Source organism: Orcinus orca, chromosome 6 (assembly GCF_937001465.1).
Source record: "Orcinus orca chromosome 6, mOrcOrc1.1, whole genome shotgun sequence".
Classification (NCBI taxonomy): domain Eukaryota; kingdom Metazoa; phylum Chordata; class Mammalia; order Artiodactyla; family Delphinidae; genus Orcinus; species Orcinus orca.
The window spans coordinates 69,072,759-69,092,098 of NC_064564.1; the positions used below are offsets into that span (position 1 = coordinate 69,072,759).

General features: G+C 47.4%; 1 protein-coding gene across 5 annotated transcripts; it reads right to left on the minus strand.

The window, feature by feature from the left end:
• Positions 1-249: 249 nt before the first annotated feature.
• DMRT2 (doublesex and mab-3 related transcription factor 2) lies at positions 250-7,465 on the minus strand. Of its 5 annotated transcripts, XM_033440241.2 has the most exons (5): positions 6,718-7,465; positions 5,380-5,964; positions 3,687-3,789; positions 1,981-2,061; positions 1,457-1,591 (listed from the first exon to the last, which is right to left on the minus strand). In XM_033440241.2, exons 2-4 carry the CDS (start codon positions 5,920-5,922, stop codon positions 2,006-2,008), a joined length of 702 nt encoding a protein of 233 aa, XP_033296132.1. In that variant the 5' UTR covers positions 5,923-5,964; positions 6,718-7,465; the 3' UTR covers positions 1,457-1,591; positions 1,981-2,005. The 5 variants fall into 5 exon arrangements, with proteins under 5 accessions (XP_004276480.1, XP_049566837.1, XP_049566838.1 ...); XM_004276432.4 differs by lacking the exon at positions 1,981-2,061 and having other exon boundaries at positions 250-1,591; positions 6,718-7,194; XM_049710880.1 differs by lacking the exon at positions 1,981-2,061 and having other exon boundaries at positions 250-1,591; positions 5,380-5,959; positions 6,718-6,854.
• Between the last annotated feature and the right edge of the window lie 11,875 nt (positions 7,466-19,340).

The window sequence follows — 19,340 nt, forward strand, 5'->3', positions numbered from 1 at the left end:
AAGATTCTATAAACATAAAAATCTTCCCTATGTTCTCCTTACAGCTATTTTTGCCTCAGTCTTGAATACCTACATTTACATGTCCTCCAAAATGCACAACTAAGGCATTGTAAGTGTTCTCCTATGGCCCCCAGCAACCATTAAGAGCACTTGGAAATACACAGGATCGTAGAAAAATAAAGAACACATTTCATGGACACTAGCTTTTTCACCTAGACAGAGAAACTATTCACTTCAGCAAATTCTGGGTCTTTTAGAAGACAGTGTCAATTTTATTGCTTTTTGAAATGCTGTGTAAAGCCTGAAACTTCACAATTTGCACATCAGCAAGATCCATCTTTAAGTTTAAATATATTTATGTGGTAAGGGAAAGTACATGCATTAAGAATATATAGAATTTTTTAAAATCATCATCATTTACATTAGAAATTTCTTTATACAAGCATCTCAACTTCTTTCTTTGAAAAAAAATTAGTGACTGGTAAGAATCCTCTGAGACTGCAGAAAATCCAGCTTCCCATTTAAGCAGCCTTTCACTGAGAGACATGAGTGATGGCAGACGAAGGCCTCTTAAGAATAGACTCAACAGAAAATGACAGCGGTTCATTCACTGAGAGTCTTGTTCCAACTTGTTTGGCTACGAAAAGGTCTTTTGCACATCTATCTATTGTAAATGTGTACTTCTGGTTCTCCTTGACTAAACACTCTCTGGGTTTCTTAGGGGCCTCTTCAAAGGCCTCTTTGACAGATGATGTTTTCAACTCGGGACCTGATTTGTCATTAAGAGTTTGCTGGAATAATGAGTGGAATGGATTATGTTTAAGTGGCAGAGGGTGCCTGGTGCTTTCTTTGCTGATCTTGGTTAAGACGTGCCCTTGAGCTGCCAGGGAGTCCGTGTCAACAATGGGCAAAAAATTCCGTTGGGGTGGGGAGAACGCAGACCTCTCGGGGACGGCCTGGTGACCCTGAAGGTCACTTCTTGAGATCTGGCCCTCAGGAGTGTGAGGCGGCACCAGAGAGCCTTCCAATTTCGGTGGCATTATATCATGATCTGTTCCGAGTCCATCGTGCAGTCGTACTCCCTTCAGGTCCCAGCTGGCCCCAGGCTTCAGGGCCTGAACTGACGTGGTAGCATTCAGCAGGCACTGCTGGTAGAGGAGGGTATCACTAATGGGGCCACACTTGGGCCAAACTAAAAATCTCGAGGACAGGGGATACTGCCTGTAGGTCGTGGCCACGCTGACATTGGAAGAAATTAGTTCCATATTCCCAGACCCTGAATACTGCATGGTGAGGTCAAGGCAGGTGGGCAAAAAATTGCAGAAGTCTTTGCTTGGTGGTTCCACTGGCGTGGGACTGTAGCCACTTTTGTAGGAGTTGTACTCAGAACCATGTACCATGCGATTGGGCAGGAATAGGGCAGCAGCTTGGGAAGCTTCCAACATCTCCCTCTCTTTATATTCTCTCTCCAGCATAATGTTCTCCAACTCTTTATCAGCAAAGGCCCGCCTTTTCCTCATCCGGTCACTTACTGGGGGAGGTAGAGGTAAACTCCCTCCCACATAAGTCTCTGATGGAATGGGGCGGTAGCCTAAAATAAGCAAGCATTGCACATGAAAGACATTAACATCTGATGAGGAAAAATCTGGGAATCCAGAAGGTAACAGAAACACTGCAAATCAGCAGGACAGTTATTTACAGTTCCACATCACTAGTATTTTTATACAGAAAGCAAAAGTATGGGTTCAATTTAGAATAGATCCCTTCACGGGGAAGGATATCCATACTGCAACTTTTTATTGTTGTTGTTTTTGTTGTGATAGGTTTGTTTACTTTGACAGGCATACTTTACTGGCTGAAATTTTAATATTCTCCCCAAGCTCCTACACATTAAGAGACAAGGCTGCTCATGTCGCTTCAATCAATGCTTTATTACTATCCATGTCATCTTTTTCAATTATTAAAAAAAGATATCTATACCTAGAGCTGATGTCACTTTTATTTTCTAAAGTTGGATCATTATGTACACATTGTTACAGTTGTAGAATAATCCAAGGAGAACTAGGAAAAAAGAGAAAGTTAAAGCAGATTAGTGAAGAGAAAAAGAGGAAAGACTTCAGGAAACAGAAAAGCACAGAAAACTGAAAAGAGCTGTTAACTAGTTAAACAGACTCTGCAGTGAACAATTTAACCAGGCCCCTACCCCTACCTCTGACCATCAGTACAAACAAACAAAGTGGGGGGGATCCCCTGCTATACTGAAAATAACTGGTCTAAAACATTTTTCACCAGTACCAATCACGTTGGCCAGATACCAAAATGGTTGAACAAGCAATCACTAGAACCCAGATTAAGTCATTATACATTTTATAAATAGGGACAAAGTCAAAAACAAAGATTAGTATAACATAAATAGAATTCCTGGCAGCATAAAATACTTTATTTCACCATCCCCAAGCACTCACCACTATCAAATTTGTTTGAAGGATCCACTGTGATATCTGTGTGTACATAGTGACAAACCCATCATACTCATTTGCAAATAAAATAAAATTTGAAAATTAATGTGTACACTTCTATGGTAAGTTTTTGCCAGGAAGTTATTTACTTGAATGTTCTATTCCACTTAGTCCTCTCACTTCTCAAGTTGCTTTGGCACAATTTCAATTTATCAGTGTGGTCCCTATGGTTATAAATCTGTTTACCCAGTTTGTAACCAAACTCATTTTGAATGCATGAGAAGCCATTCTAAGGTCAGAAGTATACAGCACAGGGTAAGACATGAACAAACTTTTAAACCTGTCCAGAAACAACTCAATTCAGAAGCCACATAAGAAAAAACAGAATACAAATGTCTACTTCAAAACAAACCAAAAAAAATCTGCTTTTCAACCTGACGCATAAAATGGCAGTGATTAGAGCAAATATAAACTTTCCTTTTCTCTAAACGGTGAAAGATAGTCAATACGTTGTTTATTATGTCAATAAATAAATTCCATACCCAAACAGAGATGCTTTTAAAAAATCAGTAATATTTTAAGAAAAATTAATGTATTCCCAGGCTTTAGAGAAAGTGAACACATGAAGACTTCACTCTATTCAAATTCAACCTCCATTTCTCTTGTGTATTCAAAACCTCTTCCAGATTCTATGATCTCGACTGTCAAAATGGTAAAATGAAGTGTGGAATAACTGCAATTTAAGTAGATAATCCAGAGAGGAAAAGAATACAATTAAAAGGAGTGGGATTAAAGGCTGGATCGCCCAGACTAAAGGCCTTTATTGGTGTGGGTAGCTGTTAAACTCTTCACTTGACTCACTCTATTTAGCTCCAAATACAACTAAAGATTTCTTTTTTAAAAATTTATTTCCTTTCAGGACATCTGCTCTGGGATCATTTGGCAGTGTATCTGTACCTCCCTCACACTAGGGCAAACTTCATATGCACTCCATGTTAACCCATTAACTACTAAGCAGAAAAAATTATCAGTGATAAAAACCTCAGGAGGTATGTGAGATTCATTTTCTCACATCCTGATATCCTTCCAGAAGTTTCCAATAAAAAAGCATTTCCCCCTCAGAATGCTCCTTCACATGGAAATGGAAATGCCATGTGCCTGAATAATGAGAATCACTCAGAACATGGTTTAAAAGGCTAAAGAATAATTTTGCGTTGCTTTCTTTACCTTCTAAAATGCTTTTGGCCAGCAAACTGGGTGCCCTGACTTGCCTCTGATACATGGCTTTGCGCTCGAAATTATTCTGTTTCCCGGAAAGCCCCTTCTTGTCCTGTAAACACAAGAAACATAATCAATAATGCCCTGAAAAAAACGTGGGAGACAAGGGAGAGGCATCAGCAACTCTCCTCATTCTAAATGTATTTATTTTCCCATCCCATGTGAAATTAATTCTAAAGGAATTAATATCAGCACCGCTTAATTCCAGGACAATGAGCTAAAAGCTCTGTCCGAAGCCTCCAACCGGTGAGCAGGGCCCCGGCTTTCCCTGGGGCCGCGTTGCTAGAGTCGGCCCAGACTCAGCCTGCAGCGAGAAGTGGGGGCCCAGCCTGGGAGGAAGTGAAATCCACAGTGGATGAGATGCTAGGAGCCTGGCTCTGAGAGAGCCGCGGCGGGCCGCTGCATCCTCGGAGCCCAGACTCGGGGCCGAAGACGCCAGGGACCTGACATTGGCCAGAGATGTGGGGCCGGCTTCTCCCCGCAGTAGGGCGGATGGGACCGGGAACAGGGGGTTGACAGAGAAAACTCAGAAGTTTTCGGGCCTGGCCAAAACTCCGGATTGCTTCACTGGGGGACTGGGACGCCTGAAGGCGAACAAAACCTTCAGAGTCCGCAGGAGACGGGCGCACGCTCTGTCACCGCCCGGTCGGTGGAATTCTGGGCCCTTCTACACCCGCGTCCCGCCCAGCAGGTCGCAGGGAGCGCGAGGGATCTCAGAGCCCTCGGTGCAACACACGCGGGGACACGGGAGGGGGCCGCGCCCCAGCCCAGGGTCGGGGCACCTCAGGCGTCCAGCGCGCTGCGCTCTCCGGGGCCCTTGAGAGGTTTCCCATGAGGGTCACTCACTGCCTGCAGCGGGCACGGTGATCCACTCCCCAGCACCTTCTGGACAAAAAGTAAAAATCAAAACTCCTCCCGCGCCCTGAGCGCGAGCAGGCCCGCGCGGCCTCCCTCCTGTGAGCGCGCTTGTGCAGGGACACAAGGAAACATTCAGTGCCAGGTTCAAGAAAAGCCTCTCCCTTAAAGAAGATTCAGGCTCTCCTCACAGCCGTAGACCCGCGGTGAGAGGCGACAGAGAACCGTCAACTGGTTCTTAGGTAGTTCTCGAGGCCAGAAGTTTCTTCTAAATTCCCACGTCACTTTTGGTCTCCTCTGTAAAATGGGCAGGACACGTTCTCTCTCTCCTAAATGGCCCGTGACTGCGGAAGCGCCGTGAGCACTACGTGCTAAGTGGTTCTTTTTCGCGATCAGCACGGGTAATACGGCAATGGACGTCGTGCACTGCATCAACCTCTGTCCTCTTCCCCCCAACACCACCAGAGTAAACGTTAAAATATAAAAAATCGAAATAAAATACCTTTCCCATAATGTACCGAACAGGACTAACCACTTTAAAGGCCTCTCTGCCTGCTTCTTAATACAAAATCTTCTCTGCCAAGTTCCCCAACGATGGCCACGGCTTCCTCCCTCCCGACCCTGCAGGCCAGCGTTGGCAGAGGTGTCTTCACCATCCTTCTGAGAAAGTGCCAGAAGCCTCGAGTCCCCGGGCCCAGGTGTGTGCGGAGCGCGCCCCTCCGACTCCCGACCCCCACGGCGTCCCCAGACAGCCCGGCGGGGGCGAGCCGGGCCGGCAGGTACGCACCTCGGTGGCCTGCTGCCTCCGGAGCGCCACCTGGGCGGCCATGACGCGCTGCCGCTCTACCACCAGCAGACAGTTGGCGCACTGGCAGTCACGCCAGCGGCAGAAGCGCTTGTGGCCCTTGAGGCAGGACACCACACCGTGGTTGCGGCAGCGCGCGCACTTGGGCGTGCGACTGAGCTTGCGCGGCTCCGCGCCGCCGCCGCCGCCGCCGCCGCCGCCCGCGTTCGCGCCGCGCTCCGGGGGCCCGGCCGGCGCCGACGAGGCCTGCGGCGCCGGAGGCGGCCTTGGCGCCAGGGTATCCTGCTGCTCCGGCCGGCCCGGCACGCCCGGGGACGCGCCCGCCTCCTCGCCATCGCCCTCGTCCTCTGCGTCGTCGTCGTCCTCGTCCTCCGCGTCGTCGTCATCCTCGCCGTCCCTGTCGGGCGGCGGCGGGCTGGGCCCGGGCGGCGTGGGCGGCGGCGCCTCGCGGCCGTCCTCCTCCAGCCCCAGGCTCTCCACGTCGATCTCCCAGTCCACTGCGGGAACCGGCTGCCGGACCGCCATGGCGCAGCACGCTTCGCCCGGGCCTACGCTGAGTCCCCTGCGCTATGGAGAGACAGGAAAAGAACCAGAGACCCACCGACCGCCGCCGTCAGGCACCGTTCCCGGGCCTTGGGCCCAGAGCTCCTGGTCTGCCCGCCTCCGACCCCTCGAGGAGCCCACTTCTCTACATGTCTTTCACATCCAGACCACACGTGCATTTCTTGAATCTTTAGGCCTGACCTTTAACCACAGCCCTCTTTGGCTTTACACACGCTTTGGGGACAAGGCCCTCGGTAAACGCACTGACCACACACAGAAGTATTGTGTCCAACTAGGTCGGCCTTGGCCACTTATCAGGCTTACCCATACCCAACTAGTATGGCCACGCTGAATATAAAAATGTCAATGAAGAACTGTTTCCTTCTGATCACAAGGGCCCTTCGGACCCTGCGAGGTACCACCCTACAACTCCCACACGCCTCTCATCCTCCTGCACCACTACAAGGAGCCCCTCTTGGGCTTGGAGAGGTTCTCTCATCCTCCCCCAATCCCCCCACCCCAGCACACCGCAGTTTTAATCAACTAAAAGCCAAAATTGTTCTGCTGCCAATAGAGCCCCATAGGGACACTGGGCACGGACCTGCAAACGCCCCCGTCCAGCATGGACAGTGTTTCAGCCCCGCAGAGCTAAGCCGCGTGGGCTCTCTTGTACATCGGACACGGTTTGCACTTTAAAGCAAGACATACAAGTAAAATAGGAAAGGTGATTCACGCCCTTCGCCCTCTCTGACACCCCAGCTACATCACAGCACTCACCAAGACTCTGAGGCCCCGGCTAAGCAGCCGAGGCAAAAGATATCCAGCCTTGGGACCTTGCTCTTGGGCTGCTGGCTGTGCTTGCAAACAGAAATCGGGGTTGCCACACCCTGTCACGAAATCGGGGGTTGACAGCTGGAGGCCCGGAGCCCAGTGGATGAGGAGTAGAGGAGAAGGGGCATGGAGAAGGTGAGTCAAATCCTCAGCGACCTCGCCCCGCACATCCCGGACTCTGCAAAGTTCTGATCTGTCCTCAGCAGCCCCGGGCGCTTCACCTCGCTGAGGCTGCTTTTGGCTTCCTCTGTCCCTAGCTGGGCGGGAAGGTTGGGCCGCCTTGACCAGGTTCAGGTCGCAAGCTCCCGTGGCAGGCAGGCGTACGCAGCAGCGTGCGACGCAGCGCTCCTCACAGCAGTCGCCAGCCTCCGCTCCCTTTCCTAGTATTATCCGCTCGGGCCCCCGAGCTCTGCGCCCGCTGATTGGCCGGTTGTCAGGCGGTGTGCACGATGATTGGCTGAGGCGCTTTGGCCCGGCGCTCCCCGCCTCCTCGCGTCCGCCGGGCCCCTCCTGCCGCGCTCCGCCAGAATCCTGCCGCGCGGCCTTCGGTGCAGCCGGGAAGGCTGTCCCGAGGTTTAAACCGAAGTGTGACGGCGCCGGCGGGAGTCGCCATTTATCTCGCGGGCTAAAAAAATAGCAGAGACACACTCTTACGAATCGCGTTGTCCTCAAGAGAAAGTAACAGACGACAAGGCAGAGATCGGAAAAGCTACGTCATCAGCATCACCGGTGTATCTGGGACTCAATCATTAACCCAAAGCTAGATGCGGAAATAAGAGCAGTGCACGGCGGCATCCTACTTTCTCCTGCGAGAATAAATCAATGGTTACCTTGCACCACAGCACCGGCTTAGAGGACTTACGAACTGTAGATACTTTTGTGGCTATCGCCACTCATCCTCAAGGTGCAAAGTGGTTCCTCGTTAATTTTCACCACGACCGTGAGACAGGCAGGTCACCAAGTCACCTACGTCACTTATATTTTTCTATATGAATTACTATGAGTTGATTTGAGGGAGAACGGAAATACATGCCATTAAGAGATTTAAGTACAATATATTCACTCTAAGCATTTTTTAAAACGAAGCTCTTTTTTAAAGAGGACTTTTTGGTATTCATGAATGTATTTATAAGGGGGAAAAGGGGCTTCTTCATTAATCTCTTACATAAATGTTTAGTAACAGTTATGTTTCGAATATCCTGAAAGAGGGAATTAGTCTTCTAATTCAACGCTGCATTTTATTTCTTGAACTAAATTTAAAGTTATTTAGACGCTTTTCTACTTGCACCTTTAAATAATCAGTGCCTCTTAAGATCTGTTTAGGAGACAGATTAGAAAATTGAGTGCCAGTGCACTGAGCACATAGTAGGCCCCCTATATATTTGTTAAACGAAGGAAATTACTGAAAGTTAGAAATTAACCAGGCTCGGAGCGGCGGGAACGAGGAAGCTTAGGAATTACTACTGTGAAATTAACGCGATGTGCCGGAGGCACAGGTATTCCAAATCCTTTGGCGATGTGGAAAGTTCTTCCCTAGTTACCAGGCACTGGGATTTCCCTTTGTGCGGGTTCTTCTCCCCAGAGCCGCTTTCGATGCCCAGCGAAGGAAGTGGAGAAACAGTTCTGTATACTCCTGTTGGATGCTCAGTGGCTCTGGGCGTCTGGGAGGGTGGCTTCGGAGCTGTGTGCCCTCAAACACAGGACAAAGAATCAAGCAGACTTGTTCGTGCCTCCCGTTTGGCACCACCTAATAACACCAGTGAGTTTTACCTTTTGCGTAGTTTCTCATATTCATCAATGTGCATTTGTTCACCTATGTTAGAGCATTTGAATTCTTGAGCGCAGCAGAAGTGTGTTATTTTCCCCCGTTTTCCAACGATGAAACAGAAATTGAAAGAGGAGCCCTGGGTCACGAAATGGGAGGGCAATGGACTGGTGAGCACCCAGGTCCCAGGTCGGCCTCTGCTCTGAAGTCTCAAACTTTGACGACCCCTTCGCTCCACGCCAGAAAAACTCACAATGGGTTCGTGTTTTTTATTTTATTCCCCTGCACCTTTTTCTGATTTTGGTACCTGGCATCATGACCTCCCCTTCTGAGTCTCCCCCTGTAGCTTTTTTACCTGTGCAAACAGGCATCTCAATGCTTCTACCCCGCGACGCGCAAGAAAACTACAAACCCCCTCCACTGCCGCTGCGTGTGCAAGCAGTTGGCAGGCTGGGTTTTTATTTTATTTATTGTTTTTACGGCGGGGGGAGGGGCACGGAGGGGCGGAGGACAGGAAATCGTTAGCCCTTCACTATTTATTTTGAATATTAAGAAACAAAATCAAGAAAGTAAGTTTGCTAAACTAGTGGTTACCCTAGGGGAGATGGAAGGGGGAGGGGCACAAAAAAGTAGGTGAGCAAATTTGGGGTAGCTAGATTGAGGGGAAGGGGAACCAGGAGGGAATGGGAGGGGAAAGAGGCTGTTTCCTAAACAGAAAATAAACAAGACGGCCAGCCCTTGAACTAGTTCGAGTGATAAAAGTTGCCACATAAGGAGAAAACAAGTGGGATTTGCGTACAGTAAACTGTGCGGGCTGAAGACAGAACAGGGGATAGGAGTTGGGGGGAGGGCGGCTCCTGGAAGCCTATCGCGAGAGCAAGGCCCTCAGAAGTCAGAGCCAGTTGTGCCTTCCCCTGCACAGTGTCCGGCTGGACTTAGGGAAAGCAGTGCCCAGGAACTTACTGGAGGGGTAGGGCTCCCTGGCTCCAGGTGGGTGGGCCCAGGACCAATCCCTCCACTGCACACTCATCCCCCCCATCAAAAATCTACACTACAGCCTCACTGCTTCCTCCAGGCTTCCCTGCCCATCTCCAGATACCCCCCCATCTCGTCCTATTCTCCTTGCACCCCATCTGCGGTACTTGCGGGCATGCAGCTGTAATCGTGATCCAGTTGAATTACACTCCATTCCCTGGCCCTGAACTCTCCAGAAAATCACAATCGCACCAATTGCTGAGAGGTGAAATGGTGTGGGAGTGGGGTGGGGAAAGAGAGGTTTTTCTATTGGGACGAGTCTCGGGAAGCCTGAGGAACTCTAATATTAAATAAGAAATTATCTGGATAATCTGGGGAGGGGGGTTTATGACTGCACAAACTGATTAGTAAACTAAATATTCAGAGGCAATAGGAGTCAGAGAGCCTGGGCTCCAGGCTGGTTGTTGGTTGTTCCACCCACTACCTGATTTGGTTGATTAACTCCCTGGACCTCAGTTGCCTCATCTGCAAAATGGGAAGAATGCCCTTCTTTGGCCTGTCGTGGCTGTGAAGATGGTAATAATGAGGATAGTCTTCACATCGTAAGAGCTCAGTAAACGTTTGCTTAGCCCGCTGTGGTAGCCCATGCAGCCCCAGGAGGGCCGGGCCACGGCATGCCTCCCAAGCTTGACTGAAAGGCAAGGGCGCAAAGAATCCAGCTCCTTCCTCCAGGTCCCTGTCTTAAAAGGGGTCAGGCCGTGACTGAGGACCTGTTAGGTGAGGAAACAGAAGTCCTCTGGGCTTGTAAACCGACACCAAATTACGAAGTGCAATTGGGGCTTCCTGCTTGTAAATTACAAAGCAGCGGGCCGCCACTGACTCTGCCAGTCCCCCCTGGTGGGGGCGGCTTCGGGGTTTGCGTCTCTCAGAGCTGGCCGTCGCTGAGGGACCCCCTCTCCTCCCTCTCCCCTTCCCCCAATTCTCTCTCACCCCGCACCCCTTCACCTTCTCATGCAGCTCGGACACTCGCGGTCCTAAGCGCCCGCCTCCCCCACCGAGTCAAGCAAGGGAACCTGAAGGAAAAAAGCAGGAAAAGGGGGACGGGGAGTCTCCCTCTCTCCTCTTTCTAAATGTGTGTGTGGCGGTTCTTTTCTACTCTCAAAAAAAAAAACGGGGGGGGAGAAGCGTGTTTCAGATTGGCCCCCGCTCACCCATCAATTCCTTGCTACGAATCCCAGCGGGTCCGGCCGCCGCCTTCCTCTGCGTGGCCACGCCGGCTGGGATCTGACTCCAGGGCGTCTAGCTTCCCAACCTGGCCCGGCCACCTCCCACCCGATCACTGAGGGCCGGGCCGCGGGAATGCAGCGGGGTTTCTGGGCCCAGGCTCCACGCAGACAATCCGGCTTGGAGGCTGAGCGTCAGGGTTTCGGAGCAGGCTCACGGGGGGTTAAGATGCCAGATCTGCTGCTCCTTGGCTGGGGGAGAGCGAGGAGTATCCTAAACTGCCTCGGCACCTCACTCCACAACTGCAAAATGAAGTTAACCCTACTGTTGGTGATGTGTGTAGACCCCCCTGGCACGGTGACCCGCCCATACTGAGCACTCAGTACTTGGGAGTTGTTGGTTTTTTGTTTTTTTGTTTTTTTTTTTTTTGTATTAGTTGTATCATTGTAACTCAAGGAACTGGCCTGCGGAGAGCCCGAGGCCGGGAAATTCGAGGCCGATTTCCTCGGACCTCGCCCGACTTCCCAGCCTCCGAGGCCCTGTGAGGCCTGCGCCGCACCGCCAGACTGAGTGGCCTCCCTACATCAACCTGCCGCGAGCGCCCGGGGAGGTGAATGGTTTTTGGAAACACCTGGGCATGGCAGGAGTGCTTTGCTGGGGCTGGCTACGGCTCTGTTTTCTTTCCAGAAGGCAACCTCGAATCCACCGCCTCTCGCGGAAAGTTACTCTTCATGTTGTATCGTCTCACAACTTTGACCGGCTGTGGACCGGGCTAAATAAATAATCCCAGATGCGATTGCGGAGATACGATTTCCCAATCTGCTTTGCGTAATCAAATATACGACCTGTCACAAGCAATGGAGGGTGGGGGGGCCGGGGGGCGCGTGGGGGGATGAGGCAGCTTGCGGAAGATAACCGTTCTCCGAGAACTCTCCCTTTCCCTGCTCGGTGTGTCCAAAAAAAAAAAAAAAAAAGCTTAATAGAAAAGGACAATGCGATCTGGGCTCTCATCCCTCCTCCGTGGAAGCAAGGTTTAAATCACCGGTATTTATGACAGAAAGGGACGCGCTTAGTCCACGCCTCCTTGTTTTACAAATGGAAAGGAAAATTGAGTTTACAGAAGTTCACGGCACTTGCCAGGGAGACGCATAGCTCCATAGTGACTGTGTGGGACCAAAGAGGCCAAGTAACTCCCCCCCCCTCCACCTCAATGTCTTCACACCATTCAAACAAAAATGTGCCCTTTGCGGCGGGATGCGGAGTCAGATGCCGGCTGTGTGAAGCAATCCTAGAACATTCAAGCATCTGCCAGCCAACCCGCCCCAACCCCCAGGCAGCTTCCGTCCTCCGTGCTGGGAAATGTGGCTCAATTCACTTGGGGGTCAAGTAGCAGCTAGGAGATGAAGCAACCGCAGACCTCCTTGACTTCTTAGTACCCGGTCCAAATGGTCGTCAGGGGAGGTAGAGACTCAGGGTTGTAGCTGAGGCCTGCGTTCCATCGCAGGGGCGGTGTCCTTGCTTGTTGCCACATCGGGAGGCACAGAGAGCTCCTGCTTGGGGCCTCTCTGCAGCCCCTAGGAGGCCTCATGATCACCTGACGGTGAACCCTTAACCCTGAGAACTGTCCACCCCTACTCCCATCCCATATGGGGCCTTCATGTTTCTAGGGGGCAGATTTTAACCACACTCAAATGACTTTCCATATTTTCCCAACAATCCAACTACCAAGTAGAAAGGAGGAGGAAAGCAAGGTGTTTGCAGGGCAGGCACTATGGTGAAAATTTAACTCATCCATGGCAGGAGCCATTGGGCAAACCTCTTCACCTTCCTGGGCCTCAGGTTCCTTGACAAAAGTGAGCAGTAAATTTCAGTGGTTTCCAAGTTCTTTCTTAAACATTAACATCAATAACAAATGCTAACTACCATTTGATGGTTATCATGGTTCAGATAATAAGTTCGAGGCATGAAGCAAGTCCAAGAAGGACAAGAAGAAGAGGAGGGAGGAAAAAGAATTAGAAACAAACCAACTTCGGTGTTGATTTTGGCATCTTGGTGACAGTTCTGCTCCTCCATACTTCCGTTGTTGATCCTAATCAAAATCGTAGTTAAAAATGTGATAATGAAACCCAAAAATGTCAACTAGTGAAAGATGGGGACATGGAATAGTTTCACAAAAGATGCAGGTCCCCAGAGCCCAGATCCAATGCAGACTCATTCAAGTGACTCTTAGAGGGTTCTCACATGTCATCAAGGTTCTATGATCTTGTGACTTCTAGATTAGGTCCGTATGGCCGGATTTTAAGCAAAAAAGTTACCAGGCCACTCAAACAGGCCTCCCTAGCCCTGTCCTGTGTGATATGCTCCCTCTGGGGTCTGAGTTTGGGCTCTGGAGAAGGCCAAACATTTCCTTTGCTGTTAGCCCAGAAGTCTCCCTGAAATGTGTCGTTGCCAGCCGGAGGAATTCCTCCCAATTTCTACCGGAAGCATCCCTATGGTCAAGCTTTACCCCAACCTAGTAGAAGATTCCAGCAGTGTGATATGCACAGCACAGATGCTCCTCGATGTCCATCATGATGGATTGCGGGGAGGGAAGGAGTGGCTAAGAAGAGACGATCAAACCATACTGGGCTCTGTCTTTGCTTTCACCTGGATAGCAAGCGACCATCCATATATCCAAGTGACTGAAGTGTGATCACCAAAACACAGACACTTCTATATACATAGTACTTGACCTGCCTGAGTTTTGAGATTCTCTCCCTCTATGAAATAATTAGTGAAGAAAAGTAGAAGACTCTCCAGGGATTCTGTTCTAGCCCTTGTTTTGCCAACTAAAGTAACCCTTGACCTTGGGCCAATTTACTCACCATCACTCCTTTAGGCTTCAATTGGCTACTCTGCAAAATGAAAGACTTGAACCAAATTACATCTAAAGGTCTTTCCCATATTTTTAAAAATACTTTTGGGTGGAGTGAGAAAATGAAAAAGGCTTGTGTGAAGGTTTCTCCATGGAGGTGTGTGGGAAGGAGAGAGAGGGGACAGGGAAAGAAGAAAGCCCAGCTTGAGGGCGCACCCCTTATAACAAAGTGCTACATAAACTTTAAGAGCCATGAGGAAATATTCTCTTTGAAAACGCTGACCCCAGCCAGCAGGAGGGTGTTCTAAGGGAAAAAAGATGAGGAGTTCGAAGGGGGCAGGCAAAGGGGAGATGTCACTTGCTTCAAACTGATTTAACGGGGTGAGAGTGCAGGTGCAAGAAACTCCTGTCCTCACCTCCTGGCCACCAACCCCCCGCCCCCGCCCCCAGCCCTCCACCCCTACCCCTTCTTTTGCAGAAGATTTATTGGCGAGGTGAGGCCAGGCTAACAAAACTGCAACCCCGGGTGCTTCGGACCCCGCAAGAATGCTTTGATCCTCCCACAGTGTCTAGTGGTCCCCAGCGGATTGCATTGCCAAATGCCAGGGACCCCCTGGGCGGGGCCACTGCCCAAGGATCCAGCTTCCCCAAAACCAGCGGTGGGTGCATCCTCCCTGCGGCAAGAAGCCGCGTGGGGGCGCGCCAACCAGCACTCGATAGACACGGCGGAGACCCAGAGGCGCCGGGGTCCCGCGGCCTCGGAACCCGAGCAGCACCGCGCACCAGCCGCGTGAAATCCTCGCGCCCTCCCGCCCTCTTTTCTAGGTGGGGTCGGCGGTCAGTGGCGAACAGTGATCGATTGGAAGTCTGAAGGGTCATCGGCGAAGGAGGGAGAGACTGTAGGGGTCATTTGCTTGTCTGGGGGCTTCTGAATCCTACTCCTTCTAGTCTTTTAAGCGTCTACTTGGAGAGGGGGCTTTCTTGCGCTGATTCTTGGATTACTTTTCCCGGGACGGAAAGGAGAAGAAGGAATCACAGTTATTGACGGCCCACCGTTTGTCAGATTCGTTTGTCAGATTCCATGCCAGATCCTTCCAACTTCGTGCTATCAACTCTTCACAGCTTTTCATTTTACAGTTAAAGATGCAGGTTCCAAGAGGCTGTGCTGTCCAGGGTACAGGGCTAGGACAACAGAACCCAGATCTGAATTTGAAGCCTCCCATTCCAGCATGCTTCCCACCAGTAGTTACCTAGACCCAAGTCCCAGCTGCTTCTGCAGAAAACCAATCCCCCAAACTCCGAAGTTAGGAAATGACCCAAGACAAATCCTCACAATGCAAAGATTACAGGAAGCTGTGTAAACCAGCCTGGGCTCTGAAAGCACAGAAGACCCCAAATCATTTCTGAGGCTCCTGAGAAGTTTTGGACAAGTCACGTGACCTCTCTATGTTTCAGTTACTCATTTGTAAGATGAGGATAATAAATACTTTTCCTTGCCAATACCAGTGGTTTCCTAAGTTCAAAATGGAAAAAAAAAAAAACTAGAATTCTTTGGAAATAATAAAGCATTCTGAACATAAGGTATTAATGAGGTCCCCCTTGTCTTATTTTGCCAAATCAGGAACACCATGCCCTGTGTAGCAAGTTGATAAGATCAAATAAAATGATGGCTGTGAAAGGCCACAGAGGGGAATACTGTGCTGTTTTATTAATGATTGTTCAAGCAATACCCTTCTCAGAAATGAAGCTGCCATTATGTTCCTTCATTAGCCAAATTAAAACTTCAGTGCTTCAAGCTTTGGAATGCTTACATAGATTTCTTTAACCCCGTGGAAGCATTGAGAAGGAAATATTATTCTCACTTTGAAAAGCAAGAGGGATGCAGAAAGTTAACAAAAAACCTTGCTACATAAACGTATTGACCAAAAGGCTTTCCATTTCTCCTCCAAAAAAAAAACTTTGTGTCATTGTGCAGGGTAGAACAGATTCATCTTTAACTCTCTTACCTCAGTCTGCTAAGGCTGGTTTCCAGCCTTTTCTTTTTCTTATACTTTTAATAATGGAAATGTTAAACAATATACAAAAGCAGGCCAAATAGTGTAATGTCCATTAGCATAATCCAATAGTATAATATCCATGCTATTCATATATCCATATGGATACACAATATCTATATAACCGTTAGCCAGATTTAACAGTTGTCCTGGGCCATTCTTGCTGTCCCTCCTTTCTCAGAAGAATACTTTGGAAGGTCCACTGCATTTCTGTCGATTAAAGCTGCAGCCCCACTGACTGAGTTGGTAAGATTTAATTACAGTAATTGGATAGAATTTCTTGGACCTCAGATCTGATATCTCTTTGAATTCACAACCTTGTGATAAATCATTCCAGCAAAATACTCATTGTTTGAGCAATTGGCTTTATATGCCAATGGACTGGGACCAGAGACACAGGTGGCAGAAGTGAATCATGGCTCTAGATTCTAGAAACTGAATTCCTTCTTTTCTAGTGCAGCCTTTTCTAACCAAAACACACAGTAATTAATTACTCCTTCAAAAGGTTTAGGATTCTTATACTGTACAGGCCTGGAATTAGTTCCTTTAGCAGAGTTTACCTCAGCCCTGGGTGTAGATCTATGAACCTGTTGGACTCCCTACACTCGAGAGAATTTTACTTTTTGCCCAAGACACACCTTGAGCCCGGCCTAAGACATCTTCAACTGTCTCACATTTACATTAAAACCTCCCCGGAGCTCAAAGAACAGGAGTTTTGTTGTCACTGTTTTCTTTTCTATGTTTTCTCTTTATCCTGGTTTGCACAGTGCATGCAGACATCTGTACACTTAACTTTCATCTACTTAAGAGTTACAAGTCAGTAGACTTGGCTTATCTTTTCCAAAAGCACTAGAACTGGCCTCAGTACACAGTCCAGTGTATGAAAACACGTAATCAAGTTCCAGTTACAGCATTCCCTATAGTATTCCCAGATGCTCCCTGTCATTTGGCAAATCTATAATGTAATAAATATTGATGGTTCCCTTACATGTGGTGTTAAGATCTGCCCAGCCAAATGTTTTTTTTTTCCGCACTGTCTTTTAAAAATGTGTTGCTAAAGTTGTTGTCCTGAATTTTGTTTGTACTCTGGCAGCTTTATTTAAATGTCAACCAGATGCAGAATTTCATTGTAGTGTTTTCCTTTTTTTTTTTTAATTTGTCCCTGTGGCTTGTTGTGTTTTAAGACATTTTTTAAAAGTCTTTCTAACATGTCTGTTCCTGACTGAAGATAAAACATTTTAAAAATCAACGAACTTCTTCAATTAACACGTTCTAATTTTCCTTTCTGGCTACAAGATCACGGTTTCTGAATTTCAAATGGTTTTCAAGGCAAGACACAAGTAGAGTAACTGCCTCATTGAGTGTAGCTTAATGTTACTGTAACAGTGACTTCTGCACCATGGAAGGGAACTGTCAGTTACAACCTTTTTCCCTCCTCTTCCAGTTACACACACGCTTCCATTCAAAGCCCTGTTTTCTCTCCTTTCCAAAAATATTATCCTTCTGGGGAGAAATTTTTCATGCATAAACTCAGCTCAACCAGTGACTTTTTTCAAACAAAATTTGAGAAAACCAATTCTTAATTATTTTAGGGAGGTAACATATACACTAGTTTTTAAACCTAGCTTTGAGCATGTTGATAATTAAAAATTTAAAGAGAAAAACCCATGCATTTAGCCTGTGATGAGAAAGACTCTTGAGTCTTTTGGAAGTTACCAAACTCTTAGTAAAAGCAAAAGGGTTTTTATAACTATTTTACATTACAGACTCTACAGCAGGACAGAATGATTTCTATTTTTCTCAAGTTCCATAATTATGAGCATTCAGTGCTACATGCGTACACATATTTGGTAGGCTCAGATAAATAATGGTAATTTTGTTATCACTGCTACAGGAAAGGTTTTTGTTGGTCTTTTTAAACAACTACTCGATTTAAAAAACAAAGCAAAGGAAAAAAAAGCAAAACGCTTTTAACAACTCCTCTATTAAAAAAAAAGCAAAAGAAACTGATTATTCTGTATGGTACACAGAAGAACAAAATAAGTTTCAGGAAATTTAGAATATTCACTTAAAAATCTACATTGTCTATACACTTTCTGGGAGGATATTAAGTGTGGAATTTTATCTAGAAATGTTGATAAATTTACATCATAATGAGATTAACCCTAGTTTGTTTTTTGTCTGTGTGTCTGTTATAGTTTTATTAACCAAATTTCTCATACTTGATACAAATTAGAAATAGAATTTAAAAGCTTTCTAAAAGTACAATTTAGCTTTTACTTCTGTTGTAAAATTAGTTTCTCTAAAAACTATAAAACTAATTAAACTGATATGAAAAATTCAAAGTCTGTGCTGCCTGGTTTAGGAAAGGAGACAACTCAGTAGGGCCAACCATTTCATTTCTATTTCTTGTTAACTGCTTGCACATCTTGAAATGAAAACAGCCAGAATAGGCTACTTTTAAATTACTCAATAATTACAATATTCTAACGAAAGAATTTGGGATTTATCATGTGCAATAGAGTTGTTCAGGAGTGACAGGCGAGGGATTGTTCATGCGATGCTGCTTGCTTTATGCTGCTGTGTTATTTGATAACCATCCCCAGGGACCTGGGTCCCAGTCCTATCTTCAGTTTGAATCTCATCCAATCAAGAGACAATTAATCTCAATCTGAGTCAGTCCTACTAAGTTTCAGTAGAGCCATGCTGAAGTTTGGGGCAGCCACTTACAGAAAACCCAGAATGGAGGGGAAAGCTACACGTAATAGCTTTCATTGTACCATTCACTGCCTCTGGGAAAGCAGATCTTAATGGACTTCAAAAGGCATTTCTATGAATGCATTTTTTTCACTCTTACTTAGGTTCAAAACATTGAAGGAGCTTCCTTCGTCTGTAGGCAATGAGGTTTTTTTCTTTTTAATTCAACTGTCAATGAAATTGTAAGAGAATTATAAGTCCATATTTGATGACTCTCCAAGATTCCAAGTCATAATTAGATCATTCTAATGTGTTTGAGAAGTTAAATTCACATCCATCACATAGGCTGTTAGCAAAAGAACACCCAGAAGACAGTAGAGGCAACAAGCTAAGTAATTCTGATATTGAAACTGCTCTGCCTTGATCATTGTTGGGTTTGGGGAAGGGGGAGCAGGCCATGTCTCCAAATAGAAATGAGCACATAATTCTTACAGGCATAAGCAGCAGTCCATTGACCTGACAGGGCCTCAGAGACCAGCAAAACCCTTGTCTGACTCTGACAAGTGTCAGAGTGGTACGCCTTGCCAGTGAAGCAGTTTCTAAGCAAAACCCACTTGTGAGCACTGTGGTAAGACAGCCGAAACAGTTTATAGGAGAGAGTCCTCATTGCCATCTTGGGCTTGTGGGACTGGGGATGGGCAGGGGATGGTAACTATCTTGATAAACAAGCAGCCTGATGTAATTAATCTTTGTAAAATATTAAATTTAATGCTCATAATGGTTTGTTTTTTGTTTCCTGGACACGTTGCACGGCTGGTGGGATCTTAGTTCCCTGACCGGGGATCGAACTGGCGCCCTCGTCAGTGAAAGCATGGAGTCCTAACCACTGGACCGCCAGGGAATTCCCCGTAATGTTTATTTTTTTAATATTCATAAAAGCCCTGGACCCGAGTCTCCGGCCCTCTGCAAACTAAGTTTAAAACTGCGGTTGAGAAAAGTT